The 14,120-nt window shown below is 30.5% G+C and overlaps 1 protein-coding gene across 3 annotated transcripts in view; it reads right to left on the bottom strand.

The window, feature by feature from the left end:
- Positions 1 to 13,606, bottom strand: part of Hnf4 (Hepatocyte nuclear factor 4) — a 50,697-nt gene extending 37,091 nt beyond the window's left edge. For 2 of the 3 annotated variants that reach the window (XM_076304046.1, XM_076304047.1), the window contains exon 1: positions 13,378 to 13,606. In XM_076304046.1, coding sequence (XP_076160161.1) covers positions 13,378 to 13,489 — 112 coding nt within the window. In that variant the 5' untranslated portion in view covers positions 13,490 to 13,606. Of the gene's footprint in view, positions 1 to 7,757; positions 8,133 to 13,377 lie in introns of those variants that run through there. The other variant, XM_076304048.1, reaches the window with a different exon arrangement.
- Positions 13,607 to 14,120: the final 514 nt, after the last annotated feature.

The following is a 14,120-nucleotide window of genomic DNA, read 5'->3' as shown; positions in this document are numbered from 1 at the left end:
TCCTATAACTCCACTCTTCTTGCAAGCACATTGACGCAACTACATGTTCAAATTCATATTATTAGAAATAAATCAGTTCCTCGGATATTGAAAAGTGAATGTTTCGCGAAATATTTCTAGATAAAAATGTTTGAAATAGCTTAACCTAGATCTGGTCCGACATTTCAAAATGTTGTCCCTGAGTTGCCCCTTGAACATGTTTTATTATCAAGCTGAATCAAGATCGTGAAAAGGGAAAATACAGTCTTTTTATATAAAAATCAACATGTTTTATGATAAAAATGTTATTTTAAATGCAGCATCTCTTTTATACTATACATTTTCATTTATCGTAGAGTAATGTGTAAGTTTACGGAATGGAAATCATTTTGTCCCGTGCTGTATAACTTTCCATTTCAAGATCATACTGTGTTTAATATTTCCAAGTTAAATGAGGTTTCTTCGCTTTCATTTTCGAGCTACAAAATATGTATACATTCTCCGTACTTTCTTTCTATTCACGTTTTAAAGATTTTGTTGAATATATTTAGAAAACTATGATACGTCGATTAATAGTAGAACATCATACCGACAAATTTCATTGAAGAAAATATTTCGTGACACATTTAAGTAAATTATTAATGATTAATATATATTTTAAAGCAAATAGTATAAACAATGTAATCTTTGTTCTACTTTTCAAATGGTTTATATATTAGAATATATAAACACATTTTAGTTATATAATTGTAAAGGAAAATGATTAAAGTAAAGGATAATTAAAGAAGAATTCAAATATTTGACAAATTATTATCCAATAACTAGAAATAAGTTCAATATGAAAGCGCAGTCTAAATTAATTTCTAAACAAACTTATGCAATATTTTACAGTTCAATTTATTACAGAATAAAATTAGTCACTGACTATTACACTTTTTGTAATAGTTTTTGTACTAACTTTTACAGGTTATTTGGTGGCCAATGCATGAAGCAATCATTAAAACACTACGATGTCCAAAACCTGAATACGAAACTACGTGTAATTCACGACTGTGTCTGCGAATGGTGACAAAAAACAAAGAAAATACTTGTTTCACGCGATCGATATTTTTCTGAATCGAATCGATCGTTGACGATAATTGAACCGGGAAGGCCTCGTTGCGAAACAACGATCAAAACTTTATTTTATTTTTCAACGGTTTCCTATTTAGCAATTTGTCGACTTTTCACTTCAATCCTCGATTTTGACCCGTCGTTTCGTGCACGCTTCGTACTGTCTCTCGGGCTCAGGTGACCAATTGATTCATCTACGAAGTTAATATGAATTGTGAAAGCCGCGGGGAGAAAGAGACAAGCAGACACGACCAGTGAGAGTACGACAGTTGCACTGCAGGAGAAACAGACAGAGAGGAAGAGAGAGGGGGAGGGAGAGACGTCGCGTGCGTGTCCCATTATATTATATTACGTAAGCGAATGAACCACTGGATTCCAGCTTGCTAACCGGATATTATTTCCGATCGAATTCCACGAAATTTACCTAATCGAATTTAATAAACATATTCAAACATTGGTTTAAGGTACACCTGGATTAAAAATTTTACACAATTAAACGCTATAAATGACCTTGACCTGTATTAGATAACTCGTGTATTTCTCTTGCTTCAGAGATAACTCGTGTGTTTCTATTGGTTCGTTCAGGCAACTCGAGATGGAGCGATCAATCGAGAAAATTGGAAAATAATTAAGTATTTATATTTCGACTAACACGTAAAAGATAAACGAATCTCGATGTGTTACTTATTCGGTAATTATTTTAATCTGAATTGCACAATCAAAGTATGTTTCACGTTAAACGAATAAAAGTTTATTTGTATAACAGTTCAAAAGAATAATAATTTCATTCGGCATCTATTATTCGAACAAAATTTTATCAATCTACGTCATATTTAAAAATCATAATAGACATTGTGTATTTAATAAAATAATGTTTTACTACACTTCTGATGTACATTTTATTTTTGAATTAAGGTTCAAAATCCTTACTAAAAAATGGACGAAAGCACTTAAATTAAATAAGTATTTTGTTCAATCCATTCAAGAGACTTATAATTAAACGATTAAACGCTTAACAAGTAACGACATAAGAAATATTTAAGAAAATAATTTATTTAAATTTATTTAAGAAAATAATGATTAGCTTATGTATGATACATTAAATTTGTTTCTGGAAATAATATTCCAAAGAATACGTAGTGCAATGAAATAATTTATTCTTTCTCCAATGTTGCAACCCTCGTATAGGTCCCCAGTAAATAATCTTTTATCGCTAATAAATTCGGTGAAATTGTAAAACTTAAACGACTGAAGTAGGGATCTAAATTTAAGTACAGATTACATCATTTATTTTCATAAATCTGTTTGTTATTCTGCGCGTAAAAGCAATGTCGTACACGAACATTGAAAACTAAATATTTACATAGCGAGGTACATGGAAATGAAATACGTTTAATCCGTTTGGTTCTACAAACCCTTAAAAAGCAGTCAATCAATTGATACAATTTTTATAAGAGACGCCTATGCGTGTTCGACAAATATGCTTAATAAACGGGATTAACAAATTTACGCACACTGCGCGTGCGTTAAATGCTCAAGCCCAAGCACTTACAGGGTTAAAGTGATGTTTGAGTAACGTCACAGACATCACATGGGAACGAAATAATATGAAATATATTGCGATAGAAAAATCATTACGAAGTATAAATATTAGACGATTTCTTCGAAAATTTAAATTTCTACTAAAACGAAGTGAATTTTTACAAAAACCAAATGTAATAAAATCGAACGATTATCTTATTTTTCACATGCAAATATTTTTAGTTTTCAATCAGTCGAATTCAGTTTATAAATCTTCCCTGTGAAATTTCGAATGTTACCTAATTACCGGTACTAAATTATTCCGAAACGAAAGAGTTTTACGCATAAAAGTGAAAGCAAGGATAATAAGAATGAACGTGCCAAAAAAACTAGTAACGTGTAAAATTTGAAATTCTTAACACGTGCAATTTTTCGATTCTATTTAACAAATGTGAGTCACTTTATTGGATAAACAGTAGATGTAATCAAGTTCGATTATAAACTAATCCAAACATTACTTAAAATTGATGTAACGAATGAGATAAGTGAAATAGCAAACGGAGAACCAAGTATATTTCCATCTACAAAAATTTTCAACAAAATAATAATAGTCTCACTGGATTTACTAAAACAGAAATAAAAATCGATCGATGAAGATTAAATATAATATCATAAAATTTGCTACAAATTATAAACCGTATTTATATGAAATATAAACCGTAATCATATCTATTGTATAATTAATTTTGAATTTCAATTAATTTAAACCAAAGTCTTTTAAAAACAACAGGATTGCCCTTTAAATACTGCAATTTAACATATTTTTCTTTCTCGTATTCACACTCGAATTAATTAACAGAATGATCTGCTTGAATATAATTGTGTTGATTAAACCGATGATTATAGAAATGTGATTACATTATTCATTACGACAACTTACTAAAAAAGATGAAACAACAATTTTACTACAAGCATGTCACGGAACGTGATGCCTCGAAAAACAATTAGCTTCGTTAAATTAATTTTAACCACCCATGTAGTTTTAATGATTGTAAAGTTTGTCAAAGTACAGCAAAACGGAAAGACACAGCGAACTTGGTATGATGCATTTTTTTTTTTTTTAATTCTCTCTTTCTCTGAAAATCAAAACGCAAGGTCGACGAATAACGGAATGAAATTAAAAGGTCGAAACGAATATACTTCGTATTTTTCAGAGACGCGTTTACACGGCGGACTAACAGTATTAATAATTAATGCAGGCTCTTCTAGCTAAAAGCTTCTTTTACTTGTTAATTCGCAGTTCCCCTTCCGTTTGTTCTGTGGAAACGGCATTATCATAAGTAAGCAGAGGAACGCTCGAAAATAGTACCCAATAACCAAAACGTTATCGCGATTCCATGTGTAATACAGTGATTCGTCAGCCACAAAATTATGTCACTCTCAGATAATAAATGCATAATATTATACTTGAACACCCAATAGTGACGTCTTTCTTAATACATACTGTCGTAATTTATTCTATTTCTCAAATATTTAACATAAATTTTCAACGATGTACGTGTAAGATTTACTTCACGGTTATATTTCATACAAATTTTTTGTAGATATAGTTAACAGAAAAAGTTTCTTGATGAGCAAGTGCAGTCATTTACAAGAAAGACTGAAATGTCCAAAAAGAAATTTACGTCTTTGAAAATAGTCTTAAAAGACTATTTTAATGTTTTTATTAATTTCATAAGATATTAAAGATTTGACAAGGGCCTAATAAGAGGGTAGAAACAATTTTTGTTTATTATTTCCTTGGATCGACTAATATCTACACTTTGTAGTAGATGTTATGACAAATAAGTTTAATTCCAGAAAACTAGCTATCATCTTCTATAGTTAATAAGTAGAAAAAAAAGATTAAAAATGATTAAACAATGATAAAATACAAAACATATGCCAAAAACATGTGGTTATACTATTCTTCTAAACTAAACCACATAACAGTAGAGCAAGTTTACATAAAATATACTATAACGTAAAAGAATTATTTCCAAGCTAAATATAACACGATTCTTTTCGAATCCCTATAAGATATTTTTACGCCGAAAGATTATTTACCATTAACGCTAAGATTATTTTTATATCGTTGAGCTTCTTACAGCTGCAGAGTGTTTCGTGTACTCGTGAGGAAATTTATATCAGATGTGATAATATAATACTCACGAAAATCATTTCATCTGTGTTTTTTATTCGCATAATTTAAAAAAATGAAAGGTTATTTCGAACTTAGCGTTAAAAATGACCCTCACTAACATTTTAGTATATCGTCGATGTAGAAAAATATTAATATTTTACTTTCTCATTCGGAATTATACGATGACTAAAAATCCTTTTCATTTTGAAATTATATTTGTGTAACTGAATACACGTTGAAAAATTAATTCGAAAATAACAGAGAAAGAAAGTTAGATAAATAGAAATTTTTTGGTGAATACTCAATCTGTCAAAAATAATACTACACAAAGTTCATACACGTAAATTCTTTCTGAATGAAAGATAAAAGATAATAATGAGAACCAGAATAAATTAGTACTATATTTTTGTAGTCATGGGCTTATACCAAATCACAAAATATTTTATTATATCGATATTTTTTTGTTATGTTTAAGTAACACTTATAAGAATAATGACATGAATAGAGTTATAGGCTTTACGTCATGCCGATTTATGAAAATACTGATATATCATTAGTGATTTATCTGTATTGGTACATAACAATCCGTTATTATTGGTATTAATGGGTGATCCTTTGTGAAAAAGTACGTAGATAGTGTAGAATAATGTTTTCGCAAATGCGGTCTCGTTTAAAAATAAAACATCGAAAATCTGTCGGGTACTCTTGACTGAGAATTAGTGTACAAAGTATTTGTGTTCACAGATGACATCACTACCGACTACTATGAACTTGTAGTCGAAGTATTGAGGAATTAAAGATAAAAATCATTTTAATTTTCAAAGAATTATATACGCAAAACACAATAGTGTTTCAAAACACAAAAGTTTTCTTCATAAGATGCAATTATGTGTGTGGCAGTATATGCAACATTTTTAACAATTTCTATATTGCTAAATCTTCGTAAAAAATAAATAATTTACCTACGTAGGTAAACCTATCGTAGGTTTATAATAATTTGTTAATAGTAATTTGTAACACAACAAGCGAGGTATGGTCAGTAACAAGATCTGCTATACTAATCCGAAGTCAAGAGCACATGTACCCGATGGAACTTTGAAGTCATTTTTTGCGAACAGAAAAGTTCCACAAATAACACACATCCGTGCATATCGAAACAGTCCACGAAAAAGGAACTAATAAAAGTTTGTGTTATGCTATTCTAGGTTTGAGGTCATGTAACTCGTGTGTCAATGTATTCAATGTTTATAAATCTTATACATAATTGTATTCATGAACATGTGCAACCATAACGATGCATCTATATTTTTTAGACACTATATGTAGGACAAGGCATTTAGGACAAACCACCTGAAGAACTCATTTATTGTTAAAGATAGAAAAAATGTTTTAGGCAGAAGTGATTCGATTTCACAGACCATATTGTCCTGAGGTTTTTTTTTGTTTCAGGAACGATATATTATATTATGTATCTTCCAGTAGAAGTTTTTTGCAACGAAGACATCCGTAGTACAAGATCATCTTTAAACATTTCGACAATTTCTATATTGCTAAATCTTCGTTAAGTTCTAATTTAAATATTCGAAATTACATTTCACAGTTCATTTTTGTTTATTGCAACATTTTCATGCATTAGTTACTTTTTGGTATTTTATTGTAGGTACACTTATTATTATTCTATAACCTAACGGTCATGTCCTTCAATACCACATGATACGCAAACAAATAATACAACACGGTACACAACAAATTTCTCATAGTATCCTTGTTCTAATTGTAAGTATAACAAGACAACAACGAGAGTTATTACTTCGAAAATTCGTTCAAATTGCTGAGCATATATCATTGTTCAAGGTCACTATTTCGAACCCTCGAATTAGAACTTGATAGATATGTAAAGACGCAAATTTTTGAGCCATTACAACTATCTCTTGAAATAGAATATTTTTCTTTGTAACTATCCTTTAATGATCGAGGATGATCTTGTACCGCAGATTATTCTATTCGTTGCAGAAGTTTCTATTGGAAGATACATAAAAAAATATATCATTCGAAATCAAATTAATGATATTGAAGTATCGAACTAAAAATGAAATTCAAATACGAACGATTTGCTTAAAAAAAAAGAAAAAACAAATAAAGTAACTTTGCCACCGGTAAAACAAATATTTTTCACGTTTTTCATAGAATTATATCAATATGTGAAAAGCATTCTAAAACATGAAAATGTACATTTCCAGTTTTAATTTAAAAAATAATTAACATTATTGTTAATGATAAATAACTACGTACGATTTATAAAATAAGAAAAAAACGTTAACAACAAAGGCGAGATACAAACTATATATGGTTATAAACCTCATTTATATATATGAAATTTCTAAATACGAATGTTAGTAACTATTAAGATTATTTATATTTTATTTAACAAATCTATAAAAACAATATATTCAGAAATTCAAAACGAACGCGTTTAATTTCACAGAGAAAAGAAATTATTGTTTAAATTCAGTTTCAAAATCATTGTTGTATAGTCTGTTTCAAAGTAACGTAAATTATTCAAGTTATTGCTCGGCAAATACCTATGAGTAGTGATTGATGGGGGGAGGGGGGGAAAGAAAACAAATGCGTAGAAATAGAAAAGAAGTAAAAAGTCACGTCTGTCTGTATAAAGAATCCATATCTACTTCGTTCTCAAAATCAATACAAAATGTTGCACAATTTAATGGAAAAAATTAGTGACTAAATATTTTGTATTATATTTCACGAAACTAACAGAGTAGACGCAAAAACACACCAGCGTGTCGTGGAGCAAATACTTATCAATGATGCACGGAAAAAAAGTCAATAATAAGTCTATCAATCGTCGTCGTTACTGTCGGGACGATCTGCATAGTAAGCGGAGAAGAGCATCTCGAACTTACCAAGAGCTTCTGTTTACTCTTATCGAGAAAACATTTACCTGCCAGTCCCATTTTGAAAACAGCCACGGAAAAAAAGAGAGGGAGCACTGGATCAAGCGTTGGGATCCTCGATTGTTCGTTCACCGTTCCACCGCATCGTTCTCGGGAAAAGGTTCTCGCAGGTAACCTCCATTATCGTTCTTATCGTTGAGTCGATACTTCGGAAAATTACGTTGTGACGCGCCGTAATATATTAATTGCGTAAATATTCGGACCTCGACGGCACATAGTGATTACAATGAACACGAAACACACTCAACGTCGACGTGTTCGGGAGAACCGGGGGTGGAAACACACATAGATGTGATCGCGCGTCGAAATTACCGTCAACACCAACAAAAAGAAAAAAAATTAATATCTTCCTACCAACGTCGCGCAGACGACTGGCGAGCAGCTGACGCGTTTTGCGCTCGGCTCGTGAGAACGGAGTGGGGATGACTCGAGTCTACGTGAGGAGATTAGGAGTGGAGTGGGGAGCCGCTAATGTCTTGAACATAAAGTAAAGGGTGGGGATGACTCGAGCCGCGCGAAAATAAGTATTTAACCCTTCCGATAGTAAGATTCGATAGTTCCGCAGACGCAGTGTACAGAATTCTCGTAGTTAGGTCTGGGTTAGGTTTGCACCAAAATGTTTAATTTTGAAGAGATTTTTGAAATTGAATCTTCTGACTCGAGTCACGAATAAATTTTGTTCGTTTTTTTCGAATTTTAAATGAATTTCATTTTTCTTTTTACGATAAAGACAAGTATTTCATTTCCTGGAGATGCTGCGTTTTGTTAATTGAACATTTTATTACAGACAGTATCTATTAATTCTAGGGACTGTCCGTTCCAGCAAAATGCTTATTTTCAAAAACTGGTAATATCCAACAGTTAAGGGTAACAGCCAACAGTCGCAACTGAATATTTTTCAATCATATGCAATATTTAGCATTTTTTTGCAGATTGTTTATACCTGATAAAAATCATGCTCTCTAATGATCAAAATGTCATTGTTATCGTCAAAATAGAGAACTGAACAAATTCTACTACTTTTTATTCTACTATTCTACTTTTATTCTATTTATTTATTATACTTATTTTTATATAGATGATTTTTAATTATTCTACTATTTTGGAGGTATGTATCGATCGCATGTAGTCTTGCGTTATCATCGAACAAAATTAGCAATTTACGATTCATTAAAGCTTGTTGCTTTATTGACGATTTTCGATGCACAATGTCAAGTTCGTTGTAATATTTTTCTCTCGCGACACCTTGTCCACTTTTTGAGAAAGAATAACAGTTGCCTGCTTAGATCACTAAATTATGAGCATTGTGTTTTGCTTTTGATTATGATAAAAAGTTAATTTTTCATTCAAGACACCATATATAAAAGGATCATTTTGTATTACGTAATAATAAATAAAAATGAATGTCAAAGCTGCAAAGCTTATAACATTCGTTTGACTATTGAAAGGTACACTGCGCTAATATTTTCATTTTGCCTATGCCATGACATACTGGACTGCTGTCGTATTATGAGGACAGTTTTCTTGTCAAGTGTATAATAGCTCGAGTGGAACGTGACTCGACCAAAGTATTCAGAATGTCATTGTTGATATTGAAACTGCATCTAGGACGTGAATTATCCCTAAATCATTTATCTACTGACAAGGGAATGAGATTTTGAAAATTAAAATTCCTTTATTCGTTGAGACATCAATACTGTACTTTCCCTTGGATCTAATTAATATTTCGAGTTACATTTGATGCATTTTGTTTCAGTCTGAACTTGCACAAGAAACATAAATATGTTCCCAGAGAAATCATTTTAAATGAGTTAGCAATTCAATTCGTGAGGCCGTCTCGGGTAACAGCCATGAAGAAGTTATTATTGGAAGAGTTGAAATATTAATACGAGTTACCAAAAGTTTAGCCACCAAACGAATGTAAAGTTATTTTTCAATATAAGGGATAATTTATTCTTGTTTTTCTCAAGATCAGATTTTTCTTTCTTCGTTAAAGAATTCTCGGAAGCTTGAAGAGGTCACAAAAATTTTCCGTGATCAAATGGAAAACAGTCATTTCTGGTTAATTTTTATATACCACAATGATATTCAATTAAGCGAGGCACGTACGAAAAGGAATAAAAATCTTCGAGAAGGCATTCTTTCCAGATTCGTCAGTCCACGACAAAGGATTTCAATTAATTTTGTGTCACACTCTAACAAGGTATATTTCCATCTAAGGGACGTTGGATGTCCAAGAGTGGAGGAAAGCGAGAAAAGAGGGGACAAGAAAAGTGCAACAAAGCCAGTAGTTGGTTAATGAGTCAGTTTGTGATAAACAGAAAGGAACGAAGTCGTTTCTGCTCAGGCAGCAAGACAGAGAGAGAAAAAAAATGAGACAGTCGTAAATGAATCACATTATGTGCTGGCAGACTATCTACTGACAGGACGATAATTACACTTTGAATAAGAATTTCTCTGTAAACGAATATTTCAAAATACAGAAACATTTCTAACGTGCAATTAACAATATGGGTCTATCAAAAGTTGTTGCCAAACATTACTGATGTGTGTCATACTCATGAAAATTAAAATAAGGAAGAATAAAACATTTTCTCTAGTTAAATGTTTACTATCGTACAAGAATATGCACACATAAATTGGCGATATTATTAAAAACCAGTTTCGATAGCCTTATAATATCAAAATTATTTTTTAAGTAAAATTAGAAATGAATCTTAAGTTATTAATCCATTCGGACATTTTTTTTTAATAGTTTCAACTCGTAATTTGAGTCCTTTTCAAAATTAACATAAAATTAAATAACCCAAGGGATTGAATTTACAAGTACCTTTCAGATGTATAACTAGACGTGCCCAATTATACCTATTCCACATTTATCTTTTTATAAAATTTGGATTTTTAAAAAGTTTTCAAAAATACTTCTAAATTTAATCTGTTAAATTTAAATCAACTACCGTAATCTATTATTTGGTAATCTATTACGTCCTGGCTTGGACAATTTTTGGGTAATTTCCAATAAAATCGTAAGCTTGCTCTTAAAGAACAACAGTTTCTAATGACACATTAATCAACAGCAAATAGCCATCGATAATCTATTTGTTTAATATTCAATTTTATGGTAATTTCTGCGAAGAATCCAAAGTACAGATTGGAAACATTCAATGAAATGTTTGAATCGATCAATAATTTGAGATTTAATTTAAATATTACAAATAACAATTTGTGTTATTTATAAAGTTAGTAACACTTTGAAAATATATAATACATAATAAACTTGTTTCCATAAAAATATCCATAAATACAAAATACAATGACAGATATATACAAGATGTATTAAAATTTGCAAGAATTGTTTCTGCTGTCATGTTACTAATTTGTTGATCCTCTACAAACATATATAGCGTACATGCTTAATTTACTTTACTTTTGTGTACCATGCTAGATGGGTGTGTGTAAACTTATGTAACTGTGTATATATATGATATGTCCACACTGTAACACATTCTTCTTTTATTTTTCAAAAATGAATAATTCTCAGACTCATGTTGATTCAGATTTTTGCGCTTCTATGGATGAATACTGAATGCTCTTCAATGTTTGTCAAAAATTTTTTTTCACCATCCTGTACATTTTAACGTGTGCTGTTTGAATTGCTAAATTTATATACTTTTACGAAGTTTATAAACAATACCACCATACTCTAATTTCACAGAAAAGAAATTCAATCGCTTGTTACTAAACACATAGAACTAATTTAAACTTTTCGATATTCCAGAATAAAATGGTTATTAAACATTTTTTGTAATTATTCGGAAAAAGCTCTGTAACTTATCTTTTTGTGTATCCTCATACGTTGCATCAAAGTGTTATAATAAATATAATTTTTTGTACAAAATTAAACGATTTTTTTCTCGGGAAAGGTCTGCGTATTTTAAATCTGTTTAACATTTTATGTAGAAAAGTATCGAGGTACGAATATTGAAATGTAAGTACTTTGGAAAATATTTGAACGTAAAATATGTTTAAAGAGATGTTTTAGAAACAGAAAGTGCGAACCTTGTGGTGTAACTGTTGGTATGCTTTATTTTGATATCGTTTCATTCGTCGATATCTCTGTCTTCATATTTTTATATGCAGTATGACGGGAAAAACCGACTAATAAAAAATATATACAACACCGTTAAAAAAAGACAATTACAATCGTATCTTGCAGCAAACAAGTTGTAAACCATTCAACCTTCTCCTGTACCATTGTTCCTATCTGACTTGTTCTAGTTTCTAGAATCACCCTGTTTACGACTACTAACAGATACATAAGTTAATGAGAAAGAGCAAAAAATTCAAATTTATTAGTTAATAACTAGTACCTATAATAATAAGAAAATCATAGCAAATGTCAAAATATTTCTGAAATTACTTAAAAAAATTTTCTAAATTTATTATTGAAACAAATAAAGTACGAAGAATAAACAGAAAAAATTCCACACAGTGTTCTATATACATAATTATACAATTTTATTTATATTAATATTCAATGGAATATTAATTTAAATCCGATTGTAATAGACAATAATTTTCAAATATAAGTTATAAATAACTTTATTATTCTTCGCGTTCATTTTGTTTCTGATTTACGAATAATTTACACTGTTAAGCACACTTCTCGAATCACTATAAAGAATACATGCATTTCCTAAAAACAGAGTTTCACAGAAACACATTTCTGCAAATATAGTCTTTAACACAATTCAATAAACAAAGGTTTAAGATTAATTATTATCAAAAAATTTTCCCAAGAAATTTTTGCAAAGCGTTTCTAAAATGAATAAATTCCCTAATAATATCTTGACCGCAGTTTTAGGAAAAGATGTTATTTACCGCAGAACGAACGTGCTCAATCATGCGTCTTACAAAACGTACATAGATAATGTCAGCAGAGTAGCTTTAATTAATTTTATTTTAATTCAAAACATAGAACTAATCAACAAATTTACAGCGGTTTCGAAATTTATTCAGCTCAAATTGATCAAAGTAGCAATTTAAACAAAAACTTCTATAGTTTTATTGTCAAATTAAAAACTGTTGACATATTGAATTATTTTAACAAAGTGTTCGTAAAGGTTTAAAATTAAGAAACGACATGTATGTAAAATTCTAATTTCAATTCCTACTTTTGATCTGTTTACAGAATTTTGAATAAAAATCTCATGTTTAAAATAGGATTAGATTTGATTTAAAGTCACATAATTAAGTCATGAAACGAATTTCATTATAAGCTGTGTAAATAAGTATGCATATTTGATATATTTTATTGCCTTTAAATCATGATCAAAATGAATGAGATAAACAATCATATTGCTACAAGTAATAATATTCATAATAGAGAAATATATATTTAAATTTTTGTTACAACACTTGAGGAATGAATATTTGTACTATAGTTATTTTATTGACAAATTAGAAATTATGCAAATAAAATCGGGTATTTCGTCAAAAATTGATTTAATGTCGAAGTTCGATTTAAAATCTTGACCAACACATTGCTGCAATCGACATCAAAATCATAACCGCCGTAATCGTCGATAGAAGAAAATCGGTACTTACCGAGAACCTCGAAAAGTTGATCGTCGAACCGCATCTCGATAACTGTCGTTGGACTTAATTCGTGTGAATGAGGAGAATGAATACAACTCGATGCACAACAATACTCGCGCATGCATAAAAGCAACAGAGTCACAAACAATGCCTTCACGTGGCTGTCATGTTTCTGTCACTGTACGGTCGACCGTTACGAATGATAAAATTAACAAATGATTCGACCATCGCGCACGGAGGTCGCTGAACGACTGAACATCAAAACCACCACTTTCCGTGCTCGCTACTGTATACAGATGGTGGGAGAAATGTACTTACGCAGTCAGTAGGAGCAGTGTGCTCTGAGGGGGAGGGGAGATCGCACGTGCAACACGCGCATACACGCACAATAAATAAAAAAAATCTTTACGCACTTCTTTTTCTTACAATAAATTTTGTTTAAAATAACGATAGGTCTATTAGTGAAAACTGTGTCCTTTGATAGTGTACCAATTGAATCACTCGATATTGTGCGAAATAGAAAATATTGTTTAACTTTTTGATACATTATCGGTTTTGTTTTATTCTAAGACATAAATATTCTGTCAAAAATTAGTATTGTCGATTTCGTAATATGTTTATGGTTCAATGAATTGCTTCTTAACAAATATATTGTTTAACTTTAACGCCAAATTACGTAATTTGAGAAACTATTACAATTCTCCAAATACTAAATGTCAATATCCTGTATCTATTTCATACTTGTTCCAACA

Source organism: Ptiloglossa arizonensis, chromosome 2 (genome assembly GCF_051014685.1).
Source record: "Ptiloglossa arizonensis isolate GNS036 chromosome 2, iyPtiAriz1_principal, whole genome shotgun sequence".
Lineage (NCBI taxonomy): Eukaryota > Metazoa > Arthropoda > Insecta > Hymenoptera > Colletidae > Ptiloglossa > Ptiloglossa arizonensis.
Note: the sequence above shows the minus strand (reverse complement) of the source record. Positions and strands in the feature narration are given on the sequence as shown.